Source organism: Oryctolagus cuniculus, chromosome 12, assembly GCF_964237555.1.
Source record: "Oryctolagus cuniculus chromosome 12, mOryCun1.1, whole genome shotgun sequence".
In the NCBI taxonomy this organism is placed as follows: Eukaryota; Metazoa; Chordata; class Mammalia; order Lagomorpha; family Leporidae; genus Oryctolagus; species Oryctolagus cuniculus.
Window position 1 is genome coordinate 56,158,074 of NC_091443.1, and position 19,036 is coordinate 56,177,109.

The window sequence follows — 19,036 nt, forward strand, 5'->3', positions numbered from 1 at the left end:
AACCCTTTAATCGCATGGTTGATTCTCCTGGAACCCAGTCCACATCCTTAAAGAATCACCTTATTAGAATAAACTCAGATATTGTTGGAAGAGGCTCAATAGGAACAACAAAAGATATTCCATCCGCCTCCATCATTCAGGAAATTCCAGGGTTGTAGGACTTTGGTGTCAGGAATCAGGGATAAAGACTAATGTATTTCTTAGTAAATCATAATATTGCAGTGACACAAAAATTAATTTTTCTATCATCTTTCTCTTCTTTTTATTTTTTTTTGACACGCAGAGTTAGACAGTGAGAGAGAGAGAGAGATAGTGAGAGAGAGAGAGAGAGAGAGAGAGAAAGGTCTTCCTTCTGTTGGTTCACCCCCCAAATGGCCGCTACGGCTGGTGCGCTGCAGCCAGTATGCCACGCCAATCCGAAGCCAGGAGCCAGGTGCTTCCTCCTGGTCTCCCATGCGGGTGCAGCGCCCAAGCACTTGGGCCATCCTCCACTGCCTTCCCGGGCCACAGCAGAGAGCTGGACTGGAAGAGGAGCAACTGGACAGAACCCGGTGCCCCAACTGAGACTAGAACCTGGGGTGCCAGTGCCGCAGGCAGAGGATTAGCCTAGTGAGCCGTAGTGCCGGCCTCTATCACCTTTCTTAAAGAAAAATTTACTTACAAATATTCAGAGGAACCTGATGCCTCTTAACCCAAACAGAGTAACAGTTATCAAAATCCAGTTTCCTATGCCTGGGAACATTAGACTGAATTGCTGCCCTGGGCATTCTTGTATCTCCTGCCCATTCATGGAAAACACCAAGCTAAGACAGAAAGGTAAAAAGACACATGAGGTCAAGACAATTTCTTGATCTGTCTCTTATCTCCTGAAATCTGTACTGCCCCGGGTTCCAGTCTCAGGAACATCCTTATTTGAACTCTCCTGTTTTCTAACTCATCTAGTCTCTCCTTTATACAGTAGACACTATTGGGTGTCTACCCAATACAATTCTCCTCTTTTATAAAAACAAAATCCTATTTTGCTTTTGGTGACATAGTGCCCTTCTAAAGATGTTATTCATCCTCCTTTGAGCTACAACTATGAAACCAAGTCCCTGTATAATGCCTTTGATATAGACAGATAGTAGACATTATGAGACCTTAGTCTCCCATAGCCTCTCAGCCTCCTTTCTTTTTCTTAAAGTTTCTTTGCAAAGCAACCTCTTATTAACTCTCTAAATTGAGGGAGTGCACATTTTTCTCCTATATAGATAACATTTTTCTTTTTCAAGATCTATTTATTTGAAAGGCAGAGTTAGAAGAGAAGACAGAGACAGAGACAGAGACACAGAGATCTTCTACCTGCTGGTTCATTCCCCAAATGGCTTCAATGGCCAGGGCTGGGCCAGGACCCCTGGACAGAGCCAAGAGCTTGGTTCAGGGGCCCAAGGACTTGGGACATCCTCTGCTGCTTTCTCAGGCATATTAGCAGGGAGCTGGGTCAGAAGAGGAGCGGCCAGGACTTGAACTGGTACCATATGAGATGCCAGCATCATAGATGGCAGCCAGTCCCATATAGATAGTATCTTGATGTTCAGTTTTGTTTGGAAACTTTTTCCAGAAACCCCAGCACAAAAAAATACATGATGGAGACTCACTAGATCTCATCAAAATTCCTAGGAGTACATGCTATCACTGATCAAAGGAGGGCCATGTGCTCTGCATACTAACTAGGGACCTGTGCACAAACTGAACATGTACTTCTTAACTTCAACTTAAATCTATAAAAGTCTTTACCCTTAAGCTCTCAAGGAGGCTGGGTTTAAGGGACAGCTGCCCAGTTCCTTGCTCTGTGCTTTGCAATATGTTTCTTTCAACATCCCAATGTCATTGATTGACTTGCCATACACTGGGTGAGTAGACCAGGGTTTTGGGGTTTCTACAATGATTTGAAATAAAAATTATTGGATGGGGCTTTCAGAAAATTCTCTAAAATGAGATCAGATAGCCAAAGGTGGCTTTTTGCCTCTTAGTGCTTTTCTACTTCCTTTCTGGAATGAAAATGTGATGATTTGTCATATTATATCATGAAGTAACTATGGAGATGCCAGCCAATGCTCAAGATATACTTGTAAAGAGACAGGAATGAGAGTCCCCAACAAGGAGTAATCATACTGGTCTTAGATTGGATTTTTTTGGACATGTTTTATGCATGAGATTAAACTTCTCATAAATCATCATAGTCCTCTTTTTAGTAGCCAAATGCAATTCAAACTTGAGACACGAGGTTGGTAATTCTTTGTGATCTCTTTTATACTGATTTTTCAGGAGCATTTATTTTCAGGGTCAAGTGTCAAGTTCTATTAGAACTGTCAGCTATTCACTGTTTGGTGTTTTGGATTAAATGATTTCATAGGTTTGCAGTGTGACTTGAATAGGAAGAGGTGAGGGTCATATCCTATCCTGCCAAGGAAAAATATAGCCACTGGGAGTGAGTTGCAAGATCACTGAGAACAAAATTTTAGGTAACATCTCCAGGTGGGAGAAACAGGATGGTTTTGATTTCTTTGCCTTCATGTGGGAATACAGTTTCAACTGAATTAATATTGCTTTGGTCATCTTCCTTAAAATTTTTTTAAAAAATTGACACACAGTAATTTTACATGCTTATGAGGTACAGTATGGCATTTCCTTACATGTATGCAATGTGCAACGGTCAGATTAGGGTAACTAGCATATCTATCACTTCAAATATTGATCGTTTCTTTGTGCTGGGAATATTTAAAATCATCTCTATAAGCTATTTCAAAACATAGAATTATATGTTGTCAATTACAGTTATCCTACTATAGTTGTACTACAGAATATTAGAACTTATTCCTCCTTTCCAACTGTACCCCTGTACCTGTTAACCATCTTCTCTGTCTTCCTCCCTCCTCCACATCATTTGTAGATTCTGGTACCTGCCATTCTACTTTCTATTTCTTTAAGATCAAGTTATCATCCACAAGTAAGACAGACCATGTCTACCTGTACCAGATTCATTTAACATGACCTCCAGCTCTACCCATGTGACTGAAAACATTATTTTATTCTTTTAGGATGAATAATACTTGATTGTGTAAATATATAGCCCATTTTCTTTATCCATTCATCCAATGATGGAAACCAAGGTTGGCCACATATCCTGGCTATTGTGAATATTTCTGCAATGAACATGTGAGTACCGGTGTCACTTTGACATACTGATCTCATTTGCTTTGAATATATACCCAGTAGTAAGATTGCTGGGCTGCATAGTTGGTAGATCTACTTTTAGATTTTTGAGGAACCTCTATAATGTTCTCCATAATGAGTATCCTAATTTACATTCTCACCAACAGTGTATGTGAATGGCATTTTTTTCCCCAAATCCTCATGAGTATTTGTTTTTGTCTTCTAGAGAACAGCCATTTTAAATGGGGTGAAATTTTATCTTATGGTTTTGATCTGCATTTCCCTGATGATTAGTGATGTTGAGCATTTTCTCTTATATTTATTGGCCTTTTCTATGTCCTGTTTTGAGAAATGTCTGTTCAGGTCATTGCCTATTTTTAAGCCAGATTATGCTTTCCTATGAGTTGAGATCTTTATATATTCATTTTAGAAATTTATCCCTTGCCAGATGAGTAACTTTCTCCCATTCTGTAGGCTGTCTTTTCGCTCTGTTGACTATCTCCTTTACCGTACAGAAGTCTTTTTAGTTTGATGTAATAGCATTTGTTAATTTTTGCTTTCGTTGTGTTTTGGAGTCATATAAAAATATTTTCCCAAGCCAATGTTTTAAAATTTATCTTCTATATTTTCCTTAGTGGTTTTGAAGTTTTGGGTCTTACATTTAAGTCTATGTGTGTTGTTTTGGTTATGATAGCTTTGTGTGTGTTGTGGGGGCAAGATGGCAGTATAGCAGTGGGATATTCTGAGTTGTGAGGGGAAAAATGGATACTTAGTGAGCAGAAGGGATACAAGCTGGCAGAAGAATCACAAGAAGTTGGCCCAGGAGTTCACCAGAGACTGCTCAGGTCCATGCTGGGGGAACAGAGGAGGGAGAGGTGACAGATGTGCAGTGAAGGAGTGGCAGAGGGACTGAGCAAGGAGATTGGTGCCAAATAAAAAATGCAGTGGAATGTCTTAGCAATAGAATAGATAAAACAGAAAAAAGAATATCAGAACTAGAAGACAAAACTTCTGGAAATAATACAGTCAGACCAAATATAAGAACAAGAAATCAGAAAATTAAAAAATCACAGTTGGAGATTTATAAGATTTTATCAAACTACCCTAGGAATTCTGGAAGGTGTGGAAAGAGAGAGGGATTAGAAGGCCTTCTTAATGAAATAATAATAGAGAATATTATTTCTATGGAGAAATATTATTCTCTATTCTCCATAGAAATAATATTCTCTATTATTATTTCATTAAGAAGGCCTTCTAATCCACAATCTGGAGAAAAACATAGACATCCAAGTACAAGAAATACACAGAACTCCCAATAGACATGACCAGAAAAGAACTTCACCATGATACATTGTGGCAAAACTCACAAAGAAGAGATATTAAAATGTGCACAAGAGAAACGACAAATCACATTCAGAGGAAACCCAATTAGACTCTCTCCGGACTTCTCATGGCAAACCCTACCGGAAAGGAGACAATGGTGAGACACATTTGAAGTCCTAAGAGAAAAAACTGTCAACCCAGAATACTGTACCCTGCAAAAATCTCATTTATGAATGAAGGAGAAATAAGGATCTTCCACAATAAGCAGAAATTGAAAGAATTTGTAACTAATCGCCCAGCCCTACAAAAGATGCTCAAGAATGTGCTTCACACAGAAACTCAGAAAGAGGAACATCACTACAAAAGAAAAAGAAAGCAGAAAATAACCCAGGAAAAGTACAAAGGAAATCCAAACATATAAATGCGGCTATTTAAGGAAACATGGCAGGGCAAAGACAGTATTTAACAACAGTCACAATGTAAATGGTCTCAACTCCCCAGTAAAAGACACAGACTGGCTGAATGGATTAAAAAACAAAATTCATTTATCTGCTGCCTACAAGAAACACACCTTACCAACAAAGATGCACGCAGACTGAAAGTGAAAGGATGGAAAAAGATAATCCATGCTAACAGAAACCAAAAAAGAACTGGTGGAGCCATCCTAATGTCAGACAAAATAGACTTAAACACAAAAACTAGTAAAAGAGACAAAGAAGGACACTATATAATGATTAAGGATCAATTCAACTGGAAGATGTGACTATTATAAATGAATATGCACCTAATTACAGAAAACCTGGTTATTTAAAAGAATTGTTAAAGGATTTAAATGGAGATATAGACTCAAATACAGTAGTAATTAGGGATTTCAATACCTCATTTCCAGCAAAGGACAGATCAATCACAGAGAAAATAAACAAAGAAACAACAGAGTTAAGTGACACCATAGACCAAATAGACCCAGCAGATATCAACAGAGCCTTCCACCCTACAGCCACAGAATACATATTTTGTTCCTCCAGTGTACAGAACTTTCTCTAGGATTGACCATATGTTAGGCCATAAAGTAAGTCTCAGCATTTTCAAAAAAATCGAAATGATACCATGCATCTTCTCAGACCACAATGCAATGAAGCTGGAAATCATCAACTCAGGAATCTCCAGAACATATGCAAACACATGGAGAATGAACAACATGTTTCTGAATGAACAGTGGGTCATAGAAGAAATCAAAAAATTTCTGGAAACAAATGAAGACAATCCAACATACCAAAATTTGTGGGATACAGCAAAAGCAGTGTTAAGAGGAAAGATTATAGCAGTTGGTGCTTACATCAAGAAACTGGAAAGGCACCAAATAAATGAATTATCTATGCACCTCAAGGATCTAGAAAAGCAACAGCAAACCAAACCCAAAACTAGTAGCAGAAAAGAAGTAATTAAAATTAGAGAATAAATCAACAAAATTGAAACAAAAAATACAAAAGATCAGCAAGACGAAGAGCTGTTTTTTTTTTTTAAAAAATAATACTGACACACCATTGGCCCAACTAACCAAAAAAAGGACAGAGAAGAACCAAATCAATAAAATTATAGATGAAAAAGAAATGTAACAACGAACACCACAGAAATAAAAAGAATCATCAGAAACCACTACAAAGAGCAGTATGCCAACAAACTGGGAAACCTAGAAGAAATGGATAGATTCCTGGACACATACAATCTACCTAAATTGAGTCATGAAGACAACGAAAACCTAAACAGACCCATAACCAAGACAGAAGTTGAATCAGTAATAAAGGCTTTCTCAACAAAGAGAAGACCAGGACCAGATGGCTTCACTGCTGAATTCTACCAAACATTTAAAGAAGAACTCTAATTCTTCTCAAATCATTTAAAACAATTGAAAGGGAAGTCATCCTCCTGAATTCTATGAAGCCAGCATTATCTTAATTCCTAAATCGAGAAAAGATGCAACAGAGAAAGAGAACTACAGACAAATTTCCCTGATGAACATAGAAGCAAAAATCCTCACCAAAATTCTGGCCAATGAACCCAACTACACATCAGAAAGCTCATTCACTTGGACCAAGTGGGATTTATCCCTGGTATGCAGGGATGATTCAACATTCACAAATCAATGTGAAATAGCACATTTACAAACTGCTGAACAAAACCTAAATGATTATCTCAAAAGATTCAGAGAAAGTATTTGATAAAATACAACACCTTTTCATGATGAAAACTCTTAAGCAAATTGGGTTTAGAAGGAACGTTCCTCAACACAATCAAGTCAATTTATGACAAACCCATGGCCAGCATCATACTGAATAGGGAATGTTGGAAGCGCTCCCACTGAGATCCGGTACAAACAGGGATGCTCACTCTCACTATTTCTATTCAATGTAGTCCTGGAAGTTTTAGCAAGAGACATCAGGAAAGTGTCGCTCCCCGTCTTCGTGGAGGAACGACACAGGACCCTGTGTTGTTCTTTCGTCTGCTCGGCCCTCCCCAGGTTTGCTGCTGGTTCTTCCCGGGTTGGCTACCGACCCTTCCACCTCCGTGGAAGGGCGGTTCCCCCTAGCCACTTTCCCCACTTCTGCAGGGGAGCGGCACACCGCCGGCCGGCTCTCTCGGGGGCTGCACAGGTGTTCCTTCAGATAGATGTTCCTGGTGCATGTTGTCTCTCTCCTCCTTTATAGTCCTCTTCCACCAATCCCAACTCTGCTACCCACACGCCGAGTACACTGCTCTCCTGCAATCAGGAGCAGGATCAGCTCCTGCAGGTCATCACTCAAGTTGGTGAGAGGCAGCTGCGTAGAAGTTGTTACTCCCTTCTCAGAGCCATATTGTGGGAGAGCAGATGCATAGAATAAGTCTTAATTCCAGTAACAGTCTAGTCCGAGTTGCTCCCAGTTGCTCCCCACAGAAAGAAAAAGAAATCAAAGGGATACAAATTGGGAAGGAGGAAGTCAAACTATCCCTATTTGCAGATGACATGATTCTATATTAAGGGATCCAAAAGACTTCACTAAGAGACTATTGAAACTCATAGAAGAGTTTGGTAAAGTAGCAGGATATAAAATCAATACACAAATTCAACAGCTTTTGTATACACAAACAGTGTCATGGCTGAGAAAGAACTTCTAAGAGCAATACCATTCACAATAGCTACAAAAAAATCAAATACTTTGGAATAATTTAACCAAGGATGTCAAAGATCTCTACAATGAGAATTAAAAAACACAAAAGAAAGAAATAGAAGAAGATACAAAATAATGGACAAATCTTCAACGTTCATGGATTGGGAGAATCAATATCATCAAATGTCCACTCTTCCAAAAGCAATTTATAGATACAATGTGATAGAAATCAAAATACCAAAGACATTCTTCTCAGATCTAGAAAAAATGTTGCTGAAATTCATATGAAGGCACAGGAGACCTTGAATAGCCAAAGCAATCTTATACAACACAAAGCCGGAGGCATCACAATACCAGATTTCAGGAAATACTACAGGGCAGTTGTAATCAAAACAGCCAGGTACAGGTACAAAAACAGATGGATAGACCAATGGAACAAAATAGAAACCTCAGAAATCAATCTAAATATCTACTACCAACTTATATTTGACAAAGGAGCTAAACCAATCCCTGGAGCAAGGACAGTCTCTTCAACAAATGATGCTGGGATAACTCAATTTCCATATGTGGAATTATTAAGCAAGACCCCTACCTTACACAAAAATCCACTCAACATGGGTTAAAGATCTAAATCTATGCCTCGACACTATCAAATTAATTGAGAACATTGGGGAAACCCTGCAAGACATTGGCACAGGCAAAGAATCCCTGGAAAAGTTCCCAGAGGCAATGGCAATCAAAGACAAAATTAACAAATGGGATTACTTCAAATTGAGAAGCTTCTGTACTGCAAAATAAACACTCAGGAAAGCGAAGAGGCAACTGACAGAATGGGAGAAATTATCTGCAAACTACACAACTGATAAAGAATTAATAACTAGAATCTACAGAGATCTAGATACTCCACAGTAACAAAACAAACAACCCAGTTAAGAGAGGGAAAAAGGACTTAAACAGACATTTTTTTTGACAGGCAGAGTGGACAGTGAGAGAGAGAGAGACAGAGAGAAAGGTCTTCCTTTTTGCCATTGGTTCACCCTCCAATGGCTGCCGCGGCCGGCGCGCTGTGGCTGGTACATCGCGCTGATCCAAAGCCAGGAGCCAGGTGCTTTTCCTGGTCTCCCATGCGGGTACAGGGCCCAAGCACTTGGGCCATCCTCCACTGCACTCCCAGGCCACAGCAGAGAGCTGGCCTGGAAGAGGGGCAACTGGGACAGAATCCAGCGCCCCGACTGGGACTAGAACCCGGTGTGCTGGTGCTGCAAGGCGGAGGATTAGCCTATTGATCCACGGCACCGGCCCAAAACAGACATTTTTCAAAAAAGGAAATCCAAATGGCCAACAGACACATGAAAAATGCTCAGGATCACTGGTTGTCAGGGAAATGTAAATCTAAACCAAAATGAGATTTCACCTCACCCCAGTTAGAATGGCTCTCATACAGTAATCAACAAAATACTGGAGAGGATGGGGAAAGGGGTACCCTAATCCACTGTTGGTGGGAATGTAAACTGCTAAAGCCACTATGGAAGACACTATGGAGATAACTCAGAAACCTGAATACAGACCTACCATATGACCCAACCATCCCATTCCTGGGAATTTACCCGAGGGAAATGAAATCAGCAAATAAGAGAGCTGTCTGCACCTCCATGTTTATTGCAGCTCGATTCACAAAAGCTAAGACATGGAATCAACCTAAATGCCCATCAACTGAAGACTGAATAAAGAAATTATGGGATATGTACACTATGGAATACTACATAGCAGTAAAAATAAATGAAATCCAGTCATTTGCAACAAAATGGATCAATCTGGAAAACTTCATACTTAGTGAAATAAGTCAGTGCCAAAGGGACAAATACTATATGTTCTCCCTGATCTGTGAGAATTAATAGCTCACCTAAAACAAAAGCTGTAGAAGTGAAATTGATACTTTGAGAAACAAAGATTTGAACAACCCTCATCTTGACTGTCAAGGAACAGTTTTTAAATTTTTTTTCTTTTCATACTATATGTTGAACTCTTTATTTAACATAGTTAATCATATGTATATAAAGTCAATTAAAAATATATCCCAGTAAAAAAATAATAGGGGGAATAAGAGAGGGCAGATGGAGGAGGAAATTTGTAACTGTAAAGCTGTATGGTTCTGCATACAGTCCTATGGACTTACTTTAAGGGTACAGTTTTAAAACTTGTCATGGGACTCCACATCCCTGGGAAGAAGTGGATCAATTAGGACTTGGACTGGTGCTCATATAAGTTGCTGGGGCTATAAGCTAATCCACAGTGCCAGTCCCCTAGGATTCAGTATAATAAGATCATGTTGTCTGCAAACAGGGATAACCTGATCTCCTTTTCAATTTGAATGCCATTTATTTCATACTGTTATCTGATTGAGGTGGCTAAGACTTCAAATATTATACTGCCTAAGAATGGTGAAATGCCTTGTCTTGCTTCTGATTTTAATGAAAACAATTTCATTAAGAAATTTTTTCATTAAGTATGATGCTTGCTATGGGTCTGTCATATATATAGCCATTATTGTGTTGAAGTATGTCATTCTATGTAACTTTTGAGGGTTTTTATCATGAAGGAATGAATTTTATCAAATGATTTTTCTGCATCTATTGATATGATCATATGGCTTTTATCATTCTGTTGATATGATGTATTATGATTATTGAATTTATTTATATTGAACCATCCTTGCATCCCTGGGATAAGCCCACCTGGTCATGCTCTATTATCTTTTTTATGTGCTTTTGGATTCAATTTGAGATTTTTTTTTTTGCATCTAGGTTCTCTAGGGATATTGGTCTCATATATTTATGTCTTTTTGTGGTTTTGTATTAGGATAATGCTGGCTTTGTGGAATGAGTTTGGGAGAGTTTCTTCTCTTTCAATACTTTAGAATAGTTTGGAAAAAAAACACTGGCATTATATTTTCATTAAAATATTGGTAAAATGCAGCAATGAATTAACTCAGTCCTGGGCTTTGCTTTGTTGGGATACTTAAAAATATTTATTAATTTGAGAGGAAGGGAGAACAGGATGGAGGGAGGGATAGAGAGGGAAATTCTCAACTGCTGGTTCACCCCTAAATGGCCACAGCATTCAGGGTGCTGAAGCCAGGAGCCAGGAACTCAATCTGGTTCTCCCACACAGGCGGCAGGAATCCAGTTACTTGAAGTATCGCTGGTCCTTTCCCAGGGCCTGTGTTAGCAGAAAATTGGATCAAAGAGCCAGAAGCAGGTATCAAATCCAGACACTATGAGATGGATGCAGGCATCTTAACTGGTAGGCCAAATACCTGCCCCGGTAGGAGACTTTTTTAGTCTTACTCAATCTCATTACTTGTTATTGGCTTGTTCCGGTTTTCTATGTCTTCATACATCAGTCTCGGTATGTCATACATGTCTACAAATTATTTCTTCCAGGTTTTTAAATTTGTTGATGCGTAGTTATTCATAATAGTCCCTAATGAGTTTTTGTATTTTTCTGTTATGGTTGAAATGCCTTTTTCATCTCTGATTTTATTTACTTGAGTCTTCTTTTGGTTAGTCTAATTAATGATTTGTTAATTTCCTTTTTTTAAAAAAAAAAACTACTCTTTCATTACCACTGAGCAAACTTTTTCTTGGTTTAGGGTTGATCTTGAGAAATAAAATAGCAGATGCTCTGTGCTTAGTTCCCTTATTTATAAGGTCATCACATATCTTGATGCTTTGCAACATCTAGTCTTGTGCTTATCTGTCCCACTCCCTAGTGGGTGGCCTCTTCTCCCACACTGTGCTGTCCAAGGTCGGGAGGTAAGGGTGGTAGAGGCAGTCCCTTGGCTGCCCAGCTAACAGTTCCAGAGTCTTAGTCCACAGGGACTGGCCTGGGAGCACGACCACAGTGCTACTGGGTCTCACTATGGTAGGCCTGGTACGAAGCCTGGACTTCATTCTCTCCCTCTCCCAAACAGAAGGATGTATCTCTATACTGTGCTGCTTGGAACTGAATGAGGGATGATGTGGGTAACTCTTTCGTTCCTTCATTTTTATACTAAAACCAGGCTTTATTGTCTCTTGCTTGCTTCCCAGCTCTTTTAAAGGGAAATCAGTATTTGAACACCTGGTCAAAGTGATGTCTCTCTTGGGAGATGATCAGTGGGTAATCTTATCCAGCTTCTATCTTGCTCCACCTCAGAATCCTCTTTTTCTACCCCATTCTTTTTCTAAGTGTTAAATCTTCACTCTTATCTTCAGTGGTTATTTCTTCAAGAGCAGAGAGGTGAATGTGGAGAACATCTCATTAAATATTTTCCTCCAGGAAAACAAACTCTCTGCAACTCTTCCTCTAGCAAACCAAGCTGGTACTTCCAGGAAGCAGGAGATCTCGACTCCACCACTATCCTGTTGGCCCACACCTTCTCTTCCCTAAGCGATGCTCTTCTCCTTCCTGCTCCTACCCCTTCACGGGATTCACCATCCTTGTTAATATTTAGGTACTTGATGCTTTTTGAGATGCTTTGTTGATCTATGGGGTTTCTTTTATCATCTGCACTACCTGCTTCTCAAAAGTCAGTTGGAAAATTCAAGGCTGTAGGCAGAAAAGGAGGTTAGGTTTAGAGATAATGACCTGGCAATCTGCCATATGGATGTGATAGTAGAAGCACGCTAAACAGGAAGAATAGGAATGGCATCTTGGGTGATGGCAAGAGTAAGGAGGCTCAGACTTCCATCTTTAACCAGCCAAGTTATCAGGTTTCGAAAAAAAGTAAAGTAATGGTTGGTCCTGCATTCACAATCTGGCTGTTTGCCTTAGGTAAGAGCTTTCTCAGCCTTGTTACAAAGTCTCCTGTAGGGAATTCGGTTTGAGGTTGTTAATGTACAGGCTTTACTGAGTTTCTTCAACAGTTCAAGACAGGGTTTTCATCAAAACTCACACTATTTGAAATTAATTTCTATGTTCCACATGTTTCTGATTTCCAGAAATGAGGCTAAGAAGCCTTTGCCTCCAATAAATAGATTTATATAATCTTTATAACTCCTGGCATAAGGAGCTAGAAAGCTGATTTCCTTTGCTCAGATCTGGAGTTCTTGCTTATTCTGGGTCAGCTTCAAGGTAAACACAGATCAACAAAAGCTTCGACAAAAGCTTCTCTTGGGAAGGATGTTCCAGACAACAGGGAAATTTTAAACACTGTCATGACAGGGATGACAAGGCTATAAAGGCTTAGCATGTTGAGGAAAAACAAGGAAGAGACAAGAATAAGGTGACTCTGTTTAATATTTAAAGAGCTGCCACAAGACAGAGTAGAACAATTTTTGTGTGGCCCTAGAGAGCAAAATTAGAGCCCTTATCAGGACACAGATTTGAGCTCAACATGGTTGGAGCTATCTGAAACTAGAAAGAGAATGCATACGATGTTATCCCTGTTACCTTCAGCCCTCTGCTACCCATAGTGGCTATGGTAAACAGGCAGGAAATTGTTATCTAGGAAAAAGGAAGGGGTAATTCAACTAGTTGGAGGTAAATGAGGTGACCTTGTGATTCCCAGTTAATACTTTCATATGAAGAAAGGGCATTGAAGAACTCAAGCTGGAAGCATGCATTTATAAGCCCTCAAAGCAGGGCTCATATGGCTATGATTCTTGGGGAAGAACTGAAAAGTGGGGGCGAATGAATTAATGATAATCTCAGACTCTCTGACATTGCCATTTTTAGCAACTGTCAAATACTGTATAAGCAGAACATACTCTTTCTTGAATCTCGATCATAGATAGTGACAAATGCAATTAAAGAACTATTCTAGGAGCAACTTACCTATTTTTCATTTTCACCTCAAACTCTGACGATTTCTTTTCTAAATTGCTAACATAATTATGTTATCGGAAATGACTAAACTAACGACCCTCAAAGCAGGCTTCTTTTGCTAAAGTGAGAATACTTTCCACAGGTAGGGAAGGAAATGTGTGCATATACACAATGGCACCCACAGAGATGTAAGAACAATTGACATAAAATACGTGGTAAAAGGGGTACATGTAGGCCTATTTCCTGTCTATGACAAAATGGGATATCACCTGAAAAGTTGGCAGTGTTTCCTCAAATATTATTATATTCCTTTGATAACTATAATGGTTATCTTTTTTTTTTTTAAAAGTTGACTTATTTATTTGAAAGGGAGAGAGAGAGGAAGAGAGAGAGACAGAGACTGATACAGAGACAGAGAGTGATATCTTCCATCCAGTGTTTCACTTCCCAAGTCCCCACAACAGCTGGGGCCAAAGCTAGGAACTCCATCTTGGTCTCCCACATTGGGAGCAAGAACCCAAGTACTTGGGCCATATCTGCTGCCTCCCAGGCACATTAGCAGGAAGCTGGGTTGGAAATGGAGTACTAGGACTTGAACCATCACTCCAATATGTGACTCAGGTGTCCCAAGTGGTGGGTTAACCTGCTGCATCACAACATTAACCCCTATGATAGTTATCTTAAAATTAAATATTCCCTAATTTATATTTAGGTCTTTAAACTTTAAGAGAGTATGGTATAATAAAAATATGTATTTGGTCATTACCTTTTGTTCCTGGTGCAGAGCTCCTAAAATTCTTGGAATTTCCTGAGTAGTAGTAGAAGTATCTTCTGTTTCTCATAATGAGCCCCTTTGACCACACTTAAGTGTATGCTAATGAGGTGGCCCTTGGACTGGGGGTGAGGGCTAGATAACTTCTGGGCTAGTCACCAGAAAGATTAGAGCTTTCTGGTTCTAACTGGAACCAGATTAGAGGTTTGGAACTTTCAGTAACACATCCTACCTATGGGAATGTGATGAGGACTGAAGATTCAGTTCAACTCAATAATCAGTGGCTAGCGATTTATTAATCATGCTTAAATGATGAACACTGTAAATAGTCAAAGTCCTGCAGCTTCCAGGTTGGTGAGGACATCCATATGCTGGCAGAGTGATGCACCAGGGGCAGGGGACAGAAGCTCTGAGAATCCCACATCCTTAAATTTCCCCATGCATCTCGGCCATTTGGATGTTCCAGAGTTTCATTCTTTCAAATAAATCAGTAATCATAGGTCAAGTGCTTTCCTGAGTTTTACAAGTTGTACTGAGGAGGGGCTCATGGACTGAACTTTTAATTGATGCAGCTGAAATGTGTATACTCTGGGCATCCTATTTGTGGCTGTTGTCTGAAGTGGGAGCAGTCTTGTGGGACTGAGACATTGAACTGTGCGGTCTGCACTAACTCTGAGTAATTGATGTCCAAGTTCACTTAGTCTGTTGGACACCCACAGTGATGGAGAATTTGTGTGGAAAAATGGCATGTGTTTGGCTATTTCTCAAATAACTGTTGAATTATTTTCAATGGTTCAATTAAATTTCATGCTCCAAATGAACATATTATACTTGAAGAAAGAATGAATTATAGAGAAAATTCTGGCATTATATGAATTAACTCGTCTAATTATGACATATGAACCTTTCAACCTTTGAAGTTTGGCAGAACAGGAGTGATGCTGCTTAGACATGCGGCCCCAGCCAGGTAGAGCGAGGCCCCAGGAAAGTGACCGTTAGGAGGAAAGAAGAGGTGTGTGGGGTCAGTGAGGGCTGAAAGCAAGGGGCAGGGGAGGAATAGGGATTTTAGGTGATCACCGTGAAGGACTGAAGATGGGGAAAGGAAGCTCCACGTTAGAACAAGCTCAGCATCTTATGCCCTTTCCCGTCTCTCCTGAGGTCCAAATGTCAGCACAGAGAAATCAAGGGGTGCCTAATGGGTTTGAATTTCACCAGTCTCTATAGTAGACTGCTGACTAATCACAGACACTCCCCCTTCATTTATTCATGCTTTAGTTCCTCTCTGACTGATATTCTCCCTAATACACCACTGGTCTTAATTGATTTCAGTATGTATGTTCATAATATTTCTACACCATGGCTTTCAGCTCATTATTCTCTTATCTAACGATCTTGGCCTCCATCTGCCTCAATACACAATCCCATGGTCACTACCAATAACTGCAACCTCCTCCAACTCCTTATTATTGTTTATGCATCTCATTCTCTGACCACTACCTGAAACCCATAATCCTCTGATCCTTTGCCCATTCATGATGTTACCCTCCTATGTCTTCCCTCCTCTCATCATCCAGTTTAAATTCCACGATAAATCTTTATAATTACCCTCATAAATACACCTGCAGCTCCCTAGCCCATTTTTGTTACATGCTACAAAACCCAAACCATGCTTAAATTCAGCTCTCTTTCTATCCTGAGCCTATACCTGGCAGCTAAATTTGCTGAGGTAAAAAAGACCACATGCAGATGGGTCTCACTTTCAATTCATGACAACATGTCTTAGGTGAGGCTCTGAAAACTTCCTGATAATCACATCTCCCGCTCCATCTACCCTTCTACTTTCTTGGGCAACTATTTCATGATTTTTCTTTATATCTCAAACCTCTAAGCACCTTCCCCTCATCTTCACTTTCAGCTGATGATCTTACCTCTAACTTCATGGAGAAAATGGAAGCCATCAGAAAAGGACTTCTACAGACTCCCATCTCTATCAATGTATCTCTCATTCTATTCATCTGGATACAGGTGTATGTATATGTGTACCCACCAAATCAGCACCCATACTCTCTGCCCTCCTGCCTGTTGCTGTAGATGAGCTAAGGCTTACTCTGCCTGCTGAAGGATATGATATGTTTTAGAATTTTTCTCTCTTAATTATCTAATTCTTTCCCTCCCTATTGGATCATGTCCAATAGCAAAGAAACAAGCTGACAAGTGTCCCATCTGAAAAACTCTCTCATTTAACCTTTCTTCTGCATCCTGTCGGTACTCTATTTCTCTGTTCCTCTTTATAACTTGAACAAATTGCCTGTATTGCTTTTTCCAAGTTCTTTTCTCCCATTCTAACGGACTTCAAAGTGGCTTTCATCTTCATTACTGAGATTGATATTATCAAGGTCACCAATAACCTCTATGCTGCTAAATCCAAATGCCCAGTGTCAGTCCTCACTTTATTGGCCAAGGGCATTTGAATAACTCGAGAACCGGTCACTCTTTCCTCCCGGAAATCCTTTGTGAAGTTGGCACCCATGACACAGTCTTTGATTTTTCTCTGGTTGTTCTCTCTCAGTCTCATCTGCTGACTCCCCTTCTCCTGAAAGCTTGGTGTTGGAGAGCACAGGGTATAGTCCTTGGAACTCTTCTGTCTCTCCTTCAATCCTCTATTTATATGGTCAAATCTCATGATCTTTAAAGACTACTTTCCCGATGTATTCATGACTTTCAAAATCCAAATGTCTACCCCAGAGCTCTCTCTTGAACCCTGGACTTATATGTATATTCAATGACTCATTTAATATTTTCATTTTTGTATTGAATAGGTAACTGAACTGAACATATCTGAAACATTCTGAAAGTAAATGTGCTGTGCTCACAATCTCTCACAACTCAGTTGTTGAGAGCTTCATTTTTTTTTATATGCTTAGGGCAAAACTCCTGGAATCATCTTTTTCTTTCCTCTTCTCTCATTCGCAATCTGGTAATCTCAAGGGTTTGACTTTCAAAATATCCTCCAGGATCTGACAACTTGTGCCAGCCTTCATTGCTACCACCCTGGCCTCAGCCACTATCAACCATTTTTTAAGTCACTATAAAATGCATAAAATATAAAATTTACCATCAAGGACATTTAGTATGTTTACAATGTTGTGCAACCACAATCACTACCTAGTTTCAGATCATCTCTATCACCTTAAAATAACAATCCCGTTAAGCAGTTCCTTCACATCCCTTCCTCTCTCCCTGCAGCCCGTGGCACAGCTGGTCTGCTTCCTGTCTCTACAGATGTCTGGCATCTCTGGCCTGGAAATTGGGGATCCTCCCGGTTGGCCTTCTCACCTCCTTATCTGTCCCTACTCCTCACTACAAGGCTCAAAGAATGAATCTGATCACATCACAGATTTGCTCAAAACCGCCACTGGTTTCTTATGTCACTCAGAGTAAATGCTAGCATTCTCCCAGTGGTCTCCAAGGCCCTGTTCTCCTGGCCTCGTTCGTTCTCCAGCAACCCCTGCTGTACTCCCATCCTTCACTCTGCTCCAGAGACACTGGCCTCCTTGGGATTCCTAGAACATGCTGACCATGCTCCCTTCTCAGGGCTGATATCAATGTGGCAGGACGCAGGCACATCTGATATCAGATGTCCTGCCACACCCTTGCCCCAGACCTTGATGCTTCTCAATCTCACTTCCTTCAGGTCTTTGCTTCAATGTTGCTTTCTCAGTAACATGTATTGAAAAGCTATGACTCCTCCCATCCTTCATATTCCCTTTGTGCTGCTCTATATTACAGATTTTATGCATTATTTATGCTTCCCAACCTACAGAATAAATGCTCCCTCTAGAGAGCTTGTCTGTTTTGTTCTTTCTTGTTCCCCAGTGCCTAGAGAAGTGTCTGATGTACAGTCAAGCAATATCCATTGGACAACTGTGTGAGTGAACAACAGAGGGCAGCAGTGGGTCAGTGCTGCTCTTATTTGACCAACTCCCTCTTATCTGTGGTAGCCTGTGAGGATAGAGGAGGGCGCCATCCCGCACACCAGACAGAATAGTTGCTCAAGCAAAGCACTGCCCGCAGGGCCTACTCCAGAGATTACTCGGGGCAGAGAGGAGACTGGGGGTGGCAGTTGTGACCTTCCTTTGTTTCACCATTAACACAACCCAACACCATCTTTCATCCTATTAAGTTGCTCAAATTTGGGCCAGAGAGGGGCAGGCAGGCTGCCAGAGGTCTCATCCCTACCTGTTGTTGTCCACATAGCGGATCAGCATGGGGTAGAAGGCATAGAGATCTCTGCAGAGGATGGCAAACTCATCCAGGATGAGCAGCTCTGCCTCCTGGGTGTCTCCTTTGCCGTCGGCTTTCAGCTGCTCCTCCTCCTGCACGGTCTTGACGGCCTTCTTCTTCAGCTTCTCCAGAGTTGGGATGAAGTGGCTTCTCAGCAGGTCTGGCCTCGCTTTGCTGATGATCGGCTGGGCGTACACTGTGTGCACACAAAGGGCCTCCCCTCATTTCTTATATTATGGCAATCAACCAGAGTGAAAAAGCGATGGTGAAAGGTGAGGCTGGGGGACCATCAACTCAGGATGACGTGTGTTCTCTTTCCCTCCTCCAATCTCCCCACTGTGCTTCCCTCTCACAAAGCTACAGCACAGGCTGCTCAGGGAGAAGATCCACGTCCCGCTTCGCTCCTCCAGGGCATGCGAAGCCCCTGCCGCTCCTGAATTCTGCATGCATGCATGGCCTATGCTGCACCTCTTAGCTCTTCCTAACAGACTACCTAGTATCACCTTAT

At 40.6% G+C, this 19,036-nt stretch overlaps 1 protein-coding gene across 8 annotated transcripts in view; it reads right to left on the minus strand.

Moving 5' to 3' along the window:
* RYR3 (ryanodine receptor 3) overlaps positions 1-19,036 on the minus strand; it is a 598,353-nt gene that overhangs the window by 62,458 nt on the left and 516,859 nt on the right. For all 8 annotated transcript variants that reach the window (XM_070053266.1, XM_070053265.1, XM_070053267.1 and 5 more), the window contains 1 exon segment: positions 18,484-18,724. In XM_070053266.1, coding sequence (XP_069909367.1) covers positions 18,484-18,724 — 241 coding nt within the window.